Source organism: Colobus angolensis, unplaced genomic scaffold (assembly GCF_000951035.1).
Source record: "Colobus angolensis palliatus isolate OR3802 unplaced genomic scaffold, Cang.pa_1.0 Scaffold187, whole genome shotgun sequence".
In the NCBI taxonomy this organism is placed as follows: Eukaryota; Metazoa; Chordata; class Mammalia; order Primates; family Cercopithecidae; genus Colobus; species Colobus angolensis.
In genome coordinates, this window is record NW_012115010.1 from 1,512,526 (window position 1) to 1,523,596 (window position 11,071).

The 11,071-nt window shown below is 43.2% G+C and overlaps 1 protein-coding gene across 1 annotated transcript; it reads right to left on the reverse strand.

Moving 5' to 3' along the window:
- Positions 1 to 2,946: 2,946 nt before the first annotated feature.
- On the reverse strand, positions 2,947 to 10,791 carry CCDC43 (coiled-coil domain containing 43). The gene is made up of 3 exons (XM_011940105.1): positions 10,532 to 10,791; positions 4,807 to 4,894; positions 2,947 to 3,364 (listed from the first exon to the last, which is right to left on the reverse strand). Exons 1-3 carry the CDS (start codon positions 10,739 to 10,741, stop codon positions 3,195 to 3,197), a joined length of 468 nt encoding a protein of 155 aa, XP_011795495.1. The 5' UTR covers positions 10,742 to 10,791; the 3' UTR covers positions 2,947 to 3,194.
- Between the last annotated feature and the right edge of the window lie 280 nt (positions 10,792 to 11,071).

Below are 11,071 nucleotides of genomic sequence, written 5' to 3' on the forward strand. Positions count from 1 at the left end.
TTAGCCAGGCATGGTGGCATACATCTGTAGTCCCAGCTACTCGGGAGGCTAAGGCAGAATCGCTTGAACCTGAGAGGCGGAGGTTGCAATGAGCCTAGATCATGCCACTGCACTCCAACCTGGTGACAGAGTGAGACAGCGTCTCAAAAAAAAAAAAAAAAGAAAATGAGTTTAACAACAGTCATCAACTATAATAATCTGATTGCCCACACCACCAAAACATGGCACATTTTGTAACTAGAAGTGATTGGGATTTTCCTTTTGACCATGTAAACAATAGGGGAAATGCCAAAAACTTTACCCTTTATTTCTTAAAACTTTAAAAACAAAACCTGTTAATACCAGATAAGGTTTTCTCCCAAGTAGCTAGGAGTACAGATGTGTACCACAAAGCCTGGCTAATTTTTAATATATATATTTTTTTCTTGTAGAGACAAGGTCTCACTATGCTGCCAGGCTGGTCTTGAACTCCTGGCCTCAAGTGATCCTCCCACCTCGGCCTCCCAAAGTGCTGGGATTATAAGTGTGAGCCCTTGTGCCCAGCCATCAGCACAAATGTTTCAATATGTCCATATTTTTAGCTTAAAGTGTTTGGTGTTTGTGGGCCGGGTGCGGTGGCTCACGCCTGTAATCCCAGTACTTTGGGAGGCTGAGGTGGGCAGATCACAAGGTCAAGGAGATGAAGAATATCCTGGCTAACATGGCGAAACCTCGTCTCTACTACAAATACAAAAATTAGCCAGTCACGGTGGTGCACACCTGTAGTCCCAGCTACTCAGGAGGCTGAGGCAGGAGAATCACTTTTTTAACCCAGGAAGCGGAGGCTGCAGTGAGCTGAGATCGCACCACTGCACTCCAGCCTGGGCAACAGAGCGAGACTCTGTCTCAAAAAAAAGAAGAAAAAAAGTGTTTGGTGCTTGTATTATCTGACAAACCATAAGGTTTTTGAGGAAAAAGAGAAAATTTCAACATTATTTTATTATTTTTTGAGACACAGTCTCACTCCCATATCCCAGGCCAGAGTGCAAGATCTTGGCTCACTGCAGCCTTGACTTTCTGGGCTCAGGTGATTCTCCCAACTCAGCCTCAGGCACGTGCCACCACACCTGGCTAATGTTTTGTATTTTTATTTTAAGTAGAGACGGGGTTTCGCCATGTTGCCCAGGCTGGTCTCAAACTCCTGGGCTCAAACGATCTACCCGTCTCGGCTTCCTAAAGTGCCAGGACTACAGGTGTAAGCCATCATGCCTGACCTCAATATTATTTTAATTTTCTCCATAATGCTGGGCAACTCAGAGCTATATACAAGAAGTACAGATTTTTATTTTCCCTTAGAAATCCTTCCTCCAAACTAATCCCTTTACAGTACTTGTTAACGTGTTTTCTCAGTTCTTGCTAAACTGACTATCTAGGGCTGTCCTAGGAATGGGGCTTCCAATGTTAGCATGACATGTGTTCCTGAAGGTAAAGGGGAGCTGCCAGCAATGACTGCAAAATAAAAACTGATCTCAAGAGGACTCTATGGAGAAACACATGGGGAGGGACCCAGAAGGATACGTTTGTCAGAACCAATGTTCATTGTGGTAGCACCTGAATCATCCTTCTCATCTGCTTCAGTAAGTGATGTTAAGGAAAGTCAGATGGAAAACAACAGTTGGCACATCCCAACCTAACATTAGAAAACATTCAATAGACTGGTAAGTAGGAAAAGCACACTGAATGGAGGGAGCACATTCTCAGGGATGGCGATAAACCCAGGAGATTCATCTTTGGAAACCTCAACTTAGGAAAGATTGATGTATCTTCCATAAGGTTCTTTTCTTGGAGGCTGAAAAGAAACTTAAGTGGTCTGGGTGGATTGCCACATTACCTGGAAGCCAGATGACCTCTAAACAGTGGTTCTCAAAGTGTGGTTCACAAAACCCCCAGGAATGTATTAGAAATACACATTCTTGGGACCTATACCAAACCTACTAAATTATGGGTGAAACCCAGCAATCTGTGTTTTAACAAGTCCTCCAGGAGAACCACTGCTTTAAAATTTCTTTTCTAGCCCAAGATGAGAAATTATGTCACTAGAACCATAGATCTGCCAACGCTGGCAAGAAAACTCGTAAGAAAAAAGCAGAAGAGAGGCTGGGCATGGTGGCTCACGCTTGTAATCCCAGCACTTTGGGAGGGCAAGGCAGGCAGATCATGAGGTCAGGAGATTGAGACCAGCTTGGCTAACATGGTGAAACCCTGTCTCTACTAAAAATACGAAAAATTAGCTGTGTGTGGTGGCATGTGCCTATAGTCCCAGCTACTCTGGAGGCTGAGGCAGGAGAATGGCTTGAACTCGGGAGGTAGAGGTTGCAACGAGCCAAGATTGTGCCACTGCACTCCAGCCTAGGTGACAGAGTGAGACTCCATCTCAAAAAAGATAAAAATAAAATAAAAAATAAATAAATAAATAAAAAGAGAGAAACTGGCTCCAAAGAGCCCAAGAATTCTTTCCTAAACTAGTGATTACACAGCTGACACTTCTGGTATGATGTCTGCTGCATAATATGCCACATACTTCAAGTAGGCTCAGTAAGCAAAGCATTTCCTAAATAAGTATGAAATTCACAGGGAACTAAACCTGCCCCTACTGGCAACACTTTCTTTTTGCACAGTTCCCAAATTCCAGATTTATTCTGGTATTGCTTTGGGGGTTCAGCCTTACTTTTAACTACCTGGTCACATAAGAAAGAAAAGATTCAAACTGCTCTAAATTTAGAGAATCTTTCACCCAAAAATACCCAGGTTCTAGTCCTGGTTTTGCCACTAGTCTTCTGAATGCCTCTGATCACCCATTCATCTGTTGGTGTCTCAGTTCCCTTAATGACTGGGAAAGAACATAAAGATGGATTATACTACACTGTATAGAAAAGTATTATACGAATATGAAGAATTACAGCTATATTGTATTTTCTGAAAGCACAATATAAATGAACTATTAAGACATTATTTGTTTTACACCACAGTTTTCAGGAATATACTGATTATGTGTTGAAAAATGTAAGTCCAGTATCAATTAATCCAGTATCACTCCACACATCCACAAAGGGCCATAGATTACTGCCATTTTAGAGGGGAAAATTAAGCTACAGAGGAGGATTAGCAACCTGCCAAAGGTCACTGTAAACCCACAAATATGTCTGGCTTGAGCTTTAGGGAATGGTACCGAGATTCCAGAAAGGATATTCCTCTTCATCTGTCACATCAGCATACTGGGCCAGGAGGGCAGCTTTTCTCTGCTTTTCCTCTTCTGACACCATCCTTGGCTTTACCACAATTTGTGCCTGCTTCTCAATTAGGGTGGCAATGGCCTGTACTTCATCTGGGAGGTGGTGGAAGGAAGGAAGAACAAGGATGTATGAGAGAGAACAAGCTCACTGAACCACTAGTCCACACAGGCAGCACTTTTACTAAAGACATTGGTATCTGCTGCCTCCTTAGAGCCCGGCAGTTCAAAGGACATGGCTCAGGGCCATTGAGAAAGGAAAGGAAAGGCCATGCAGGCCAAGCTTTGTATCCATCTTCAATCAAAGCAGCCCTGATTTTACTTGTTTTATATACTGAAGTTCTGCTGCCTTAAAAAAAAAAGGTTGAAAAGCACTGCATTAGAACCACAGAAAACTAAGCCTCTAAACAACTTCCTCCCCTGGCATCTCAAAAACCTAAGCAGGAATCTAAAATCAACTTAAGCTGGTCTCATTTATGTTTCTGATTATGCCAGGTAGAATTCTTAGATTAAGAATATTTTGCCATACCATAAAATAAAATCAGCTAGTAAGTTCTCCATTCTCAAGAAAAGGAAGCAATGGTGTAAAATAGTAGTTCTCACACTTGGCTGCACATTAGAATCACCTATAGGAGCTTTTAAAAAATACAAATGTCTGGGCCCCAACCCAGGTACATTAAGTGATTCTAATATACAGCCAACAGTGTACAGAGTTCAGAACTGAGAACCAACAGTGTACAGAGTTCAGAATCTTTCCAAATTTGGCTTTTATGTTTTGAGTTTTCTGTAGCTAACCTACCATCCTAGTGGTGAGTATATTCGCCCATTTCTTTTCCATTTTAAAGGATAAAGTGTTTAGCTGAATAAAGCCAAATACCAACCATAATTTGTGTTATGAAATGACAACATGAGGCAGGGTGCAGTAGCTCACGCCTGTAATCTCAGCACTTTGGGAGGCTGAGGTGGGTGGATCACATGAGGTCAGGAGTTCAAGACCAGCCTGGTCAACATGGTGAAACCCCATCTCTACTAAAAACACAAAATTTAGCCAGGCATGGTGGCATGAGCCTGTAGTCCCAGGTACTCAACGAGGCTGAGGCATGAGAATCGCTTGAACCTGGGAGGCAGCAGTTACAGTGAACCGAGATTATACCACTGCACTCCAGCCTGGGTGACACAGCAAGACTCTGTCTCAAAAAAAGAGGCAACATGAAAAAAGTAGGAAATGGTAAAAATATAGTTGACTCTATACCTGCAATGCAAATCTACAAGAAGCAGTGGAAAGAAGATGAAAAAGAAAAAGTGAAAAAATACAATGAAGATAACTGTAGTCAGTTGAAATGGAAAAATACAAAAAAAGAAAAGGAAACCAGTGTTCAGTAAAGAGTTAACACAGGCTGCTGGGTGTTTGCCAGTGTGCACTATCTTTGGGAAAATGAGCATCCAAGGGGAAAATGAAAATATCTCTCCCTAACAGCTATACAGTCAAGGCTGCCGGAAAATGCTCTGGAGGTTAAACATAGAAACTCTGACTCTACCTTCTTTTTTCACTTTGGTGACAACATTCTGAGTTTCTGACCATCGTTCCACAATCTCCTTGCAGATATTAAGGAGGGAATCTTCTTCCTAGTTGGAAAAGCAGACCAATTAATTTCCTAAGGGAGCCCTCAAAAACAGTAACAACCTCAAAAAAGCCTACGAAGAAAGCACAGCTCTCCTTGCTGTGAAATTATGGAAGAGTCTGGGAGCCACAATAGAGTATATTTCTTTTCTGAGGCTCTGGACACAGAATTAATCCTGCTTGTGTGTCCCAGAACCCACACCTCTTACATGAAGAACAGCCACTCCATCCTGATAAGCTCCAAGGGAAGATTCATACCAACTCAGGGCAGCCTTCCTTATTCTCTGTTAAAATATTTTATTTATTTTATTTTTAATTGACAAATAATAACTGTATATCTTACATATATAGGTAGGGTACCCTGTGATGTCTCAATATATGTTCACATTGTAGAATAATTAAACCAAGCTAACTAACAGATCTATTACCTCACATATTTCTCTTTTTTTTGGTGATGAAAACATTTAAGGCTGGGTGCAGTGGCTCACACCTGTAATCCCAGCACTTTGGGAGGCTGAGGAGGGTGGATCACTTGAAGCTGGGAGTTTGAGACCAGCCTGGCCAACGTGGTGAAACCCCGTTTCTACTAAAAATACAAAAATTAGCCGGGTGTGGTGGCACACGGCTGTTATCACAATACTCGGGAGGCTGAGGCACAAGAATAACTTGAACCCAGGAGGCAGAGGTTGTAGTGAGCTGAGATCGTGCTACTGCACTCCAGCCTGGGAGACAGAGTGAAACTCCGTCTCAAAAAAAAAGAAAGAAAACATTTAAAATACACTCTTTTAGTAATTTTGAAGTATACAATGCATTATTTTTTATTTATTTTATTACTTTTTAGAGACAGGGTCTCACTCTGTTACCCAGGTTGGAGTGCAGTGGTGCAATCACAGCTCACTGTAACCTCAAACTCGTGGGCTCAAGCAATCCTCCTGCCTCAGACTCTCAGGTAGCTAGGATTGCAAGCATGTGCTACCACACCTGGCTAATTGAGTGTCTGTTTGTTGTTTTTTTTAAGAGATGGGGTCTCACTATCTTACCCAGGCTGGTCTCCAACTCCTGACCTCAAGCAATCCTCCCATCTTGGCCCCTCAAAGTGTTGGGATTACAGGCCTGAGCCACCATATCCAGCCGATTATTACTTATTATACTCACCATTCTATGCAACAGATCACGAAAGTATATTCCTTCTGTCTAACTGCAATTTTGTATCCTTTGATCAACAATCTTCCCTTTTCCCATCCACCTCCAATTCTTGTGGAGCAAAAACCTGTTCCCTAAGTCAAAACTCCTCTGTGAAATATTCCTTGGCTGATGTATACAATTCAGAACATTCCCTAAGGTTATCAATGTTCATGCTAGATCATATCCATTAGCTTGCTGACATATAATAAAGAGGAGATACATGAGGAAATGGTCTCTTGTCCAGCCTTCCCGCTGTCCATTTTAGAGAAGCATACATATTCTGCGTACCAACCAATCTCCCTCCTCAGCATGGTATAACAAAAATCTTGTCTTTAGTGTTAGAGATACTTAAGTTCAGATCCCGGATCTGTGAGGAAGTTTCTTAACTTTGTGATCTTCACATTCTCCCAGGATTTTACTGAGGATAAATGAAAATGTACATATATGCCTACCCTACTTGTCAAAGAACAGGCATATAATAAACACGAGCACTTCCCTCTGTCTTCATTATGGCTGCATTCCCCACCTTCACGTTCTACCTCTCAGGGCAAGCTGTCAGCATTCACATTTATTAAGCACCTACCGTGTGCCAGGCACTGTTCTAAAAGCTTTACAAGAGAACTCTAAATTCTTAAAATAATGCCATTAAGTTTTACTCTCAATTTACAGAAGAGGAAACCAAAGCACAGGGGTTAATTACCTTGCCCAAGGTCTTACAAGTAATAATGGATTAAACACAATTTGAACCCCAGCAGTTTGGCTTAGAGCCCATCATGTTCTTTTTTTTTTTTTTTTTGAGACGGAGTCTCACTCTGTTGCCCAGGCTGGAGCTCAGTGGCGCGATCTCGGTTCAATGCAAGCTCTGCCTCCCAGGTTCACGCCATTATCCTGCCTCAGCCTTCTGAACAGTTGGGACTACAGGTGACCACCACCATGCCCAGCTAATTTTTTGTATTTTCAGTACGGACAGGGTTTCACCATGTTAGCCAGGATGGTCTTGATCTCCTGACCTCGTGATCCGCCCGCCTTGGCCTCCCAAAGTGCTGGGATTACAGGTGTGAGCCACCGCACCTGGCCAAGCCCATGTTCTTAACCATTATATATACCATCTCCCAAAGAAAAATGGAGAGTCAGAACACAGACTTATTATGTATATACTTATTTTGTACCCAACAAAGGATTTCTTCCTCTACCCTGCATCCTTTTAGCATATATGCTAGACACACAGAACTTACTTGGTCCAGAGTTTCAATAGTTCATGGGTTTCCCCCAAACCCCACCAGCAAGAAAAGCAAAGGAAGAGAAAAAGAAAAAAGGATGAGAAAGTGGTACAGCTCTTTTAAAATCCCCCACCAAAAGAAAAAGAATGGCAGGAAAAGGAGCAGCAGCGGGGCAAAAGAGAACAGGAACTCTAGAGGACAAAGTGGTTTATTTCCTCAGTCTCCTCATCCAAATCAAAGTAGTTCAATCATCCATTCCTTCATTTATTTATACAGAAGGTGTCTGCTATGTTCAAGGCACTAAGAGGAAAGTTTATCCTACTTACAATACTCCTTTTTCCCTAGCACTTATCACTTTGTAACATACTATATAATTTACTAGTAATGCTTTTCCGTGCTAGAATGTAACCACATGAGGGCAGGAATTTCTATCTGTTTTATTCCTTGAAGTGCCCCAAGCACTTAGGGCAGTGCCTGGCATACAGTAATCCATCAATAAAAATTTGATAAATCAATCAATCAACCAATACAAGTACTGTTGAAGAGAAAGATGATAGAAAGCTTTTGTTTACTGTTTATTTGCTCCTAACTATATGCCACTGTTTTTGAATTTCACCTCAGATTATTGCTAACAAACTTCTTCATTCCTCATATTAAATCCTAGCCCAAGTCAAGCACAGAGGCTCACATCTGTAATCCCAGCACTTTGGGAGGCCAAGGCAGGAGGATCTCTTGAGTCCAGGAGCATAAGACCACCCTGGGTAACATGACAAAACCCTGTCTCTACAAAAAAAAAAATTTTTTTTTAATTAGCCAGGCATGGCTGGGCATGGGGGCTCACGCCTATAGTCCCAGAACTTTGGAAGACTGAGGTGGGTGGATCACTTGAGGTCAGGAGTTTGAGACCAGCCTGGTCAACATGGTGAAACCTCATTTCTACTAAAAATACAAAAATTAGCCAGGCATGGTGGCGTATGCCTGTAATCCCAGCTACTCGGGAGGCTGAGAATCACTTGAACCCAGGAGGAGAAGTTACAGTGAGCCGAGATCTTGCCACTGCACTCCAGCCTGGGTAACAGAGTGAGACTCTGTCTCAAAAAATAAAACATAAAACATAAAAAAAAAGTGAGCCAGGCATGATATGTGATGGCAGGTGCCTGTAGTCCTAGCAACTTGGGAGGCTGATGCGGGGGGGGCAGGGATTGCTTGAGTCCAGTCATTCAAGGGTACAGTGAGTTATAATCACATTACTATAACAGAGCGAGATTCTGTCTCTTAAAAAAGAAAAAAAGGAAAACTAATGTTTACCTTTATCAACAGAAACAGCTCCAAATAATGATGGACTGATCAAGAAGCTGGTACCAAGAAGTATCAAAGTTATTTCAACAGTTTCATGGAGTGTTTAGAAACTTCCCAGCCGTAAATAAAAACTAACTTAAATTGCTTGCCTCCTACTCTTTCCCTCTATAATCTGTAATGTTGTGGTCCAAAAAAAGAATTCATTCCACTGTCTTGTATTTCCAGTGAACTTCTGAGCTGCCTCACAAGCTGTGTTAAAGTTTTCCCATTTATAAGCCAATCTTGCCAGCAGAGGCTCTGGAACTCAAATGGGTTACTGCCAGAAGAATCTGGGACAGCTGCACTAGTGTTATGTTTCAACCATGTACCCAATCTATGAACTGCTTCCACCAAATGTGAGTGATTTTTTCCTAGCACTTGTTTCCGCTTTCACGAAACACTTTTGGATTTGAAAATGTTTTCTGCCTTCTACCCTTTAAAAAAAAATGAGGTATGTATATGTATATTTATATCTATATATATTTATAGTAATTTTTTTTCTTTGAGAAAAAAAAATTGACAAGGTCTCACTCTGTCATCCAAGCTGGAGTGCAGTGGCACAATCACAGCTCACTGCAGCCACAACCTCCTAGGCTCAAGTGATCCCCCCACTTCAGACTCCTGAGTAGCTGGGACTACAGGTATGCACCACCATACCCGGCTAATTTTTAAAATTCTTTTGTAGAGACAGGGTCTTGCTATGTTGCCCAGTCTGGTCTGGAAATCTTGGCCTCAAGCAATCCACCCGCCTCAGCCTCCCAAAGTGGTGAGATTACAAGCATGAGCCACTGTGCCCATCTCATAGTACATTTTGATTCTCTTTATTACTAGCCTCTCAAAATTCATTTTGAGAATAACGAAGAACCCATTTTCCTAACCTGTTCACTGTAATAAATGCCAGAGGATAAAGCCTTTGATGGACAGACAGGTGGCTCTCACAGTAGCAGTCAGGTATCCAGGATCTCCTCGAATCCATGAATGCAGAGACAACTCTAGCTTCTACAGCATTTAGTGATGATTCAAGTAAATTTTATTTTTAAGTTTGTATTTAAAAGGAAACAATTTGTTAGACAGCCACAGGGGGCACCTGCAACCAATTTAATCTGTAATAACCAGTCTAATAAGTGTGTATGTTGGAGGTGTGGGAAGTGAAGATGAAGGCAGCAGAAACGATAGGTTGAAAAAGTGGACATCTGGGTGACTTACTATGTAAACATAGCTTAAAGTACACATTTCTGAATACCTTGCTTCTAATAGGCTAACGACTGAGTTTATCTCTCTTCGTTAAAGCTCTGATCTCTCTCATACCCTCCTTCCCACCACCAATGATTACTGTAAATACTGTAATGGATCAAGCACGACGTTTGCTTCAGTTCTGCGTGGGCATGAAAAGACTTCTACCACCAGCTTACCTTTTACGGACTCCTACATCCAAATAAGAATCAAAAGGGCACTTCCTGTAGGCTTTTGTCATGGGACGGCCCTGGGAACTGCCTTGTAATAGGCACAGACCTGCCAAGAGCATTTTAATACCCCCAGTGAACACTGTAAACGGATGGAAATGGAATTGGTCGTCAGATATTTATGATAACATTCCCATTATGACATCTCAATGCCTTCGGAAGAACGCTCCTGGGCTCACTCACAAGCATCCGAGAGCGCCTTGTCCCCAAGAATACGAGAAAGCCTTTCCTCTCTGTGTACCTGCAGCTTTCAGGCTTCCCACACCTGGTTGGGGAGCAACCTCCTTACCCCGCCGCTCAGACAGCAGAGGAGTATACCTCTCCCAGGTGAGACCACTGAGTCTCTGGGATACCCGGTAGGGGACGGTGGGTGCAAAGTACTGACAGGTCCTCAGATGCTGGCCAGAGGCTGAAGGAATGTGTCCAGGCTACTCACCAGGAAAGCAGAGAGGATCCCCTGAAGAGCGTCCAGCTTCTCTTCTTCCTCCTCCTCCCGCAGGACACCCAAGATGTAGGCTCCGTAAACGGCTCGGTCCACTCCCAGTGCCTCCAACCGTCCGTCCAGCCAGGAGCCAAAGCTGCCGCCTCCGCCTCCGCCATCGCCTTCGCCAGGGGCTACCGCAGCCACTTCGCTGGGCGCCGCCATCTTGGGGTCAGGGTCCTGCCAGCCCCTGGGGCGCCTACCGCACTGCCTGACGGGCCGCGCCGCAGGTCCACCGCGCATGCCTGAAGCGGGAGCCCAGGGCCGTTTGTGCGGAGAGCGCATCCCAGGCGGCCGTTGCCGGCTGGCTTGAGAGTTTTGTGCTTTCTAGATGAAGCGAGTCTTCGCATACTTGCGGTCGCGTGATCTCACAAGATCCTTGGTGTGTGAGTATTCTCAATAGACTCATTCTACAGTTCGGGAAGTTGAGAGAGGTTCAGTAATTTGGCCAAAGTCACGCGGCTAATAACTACCCAGGACTGGAGCTCAGCGTGG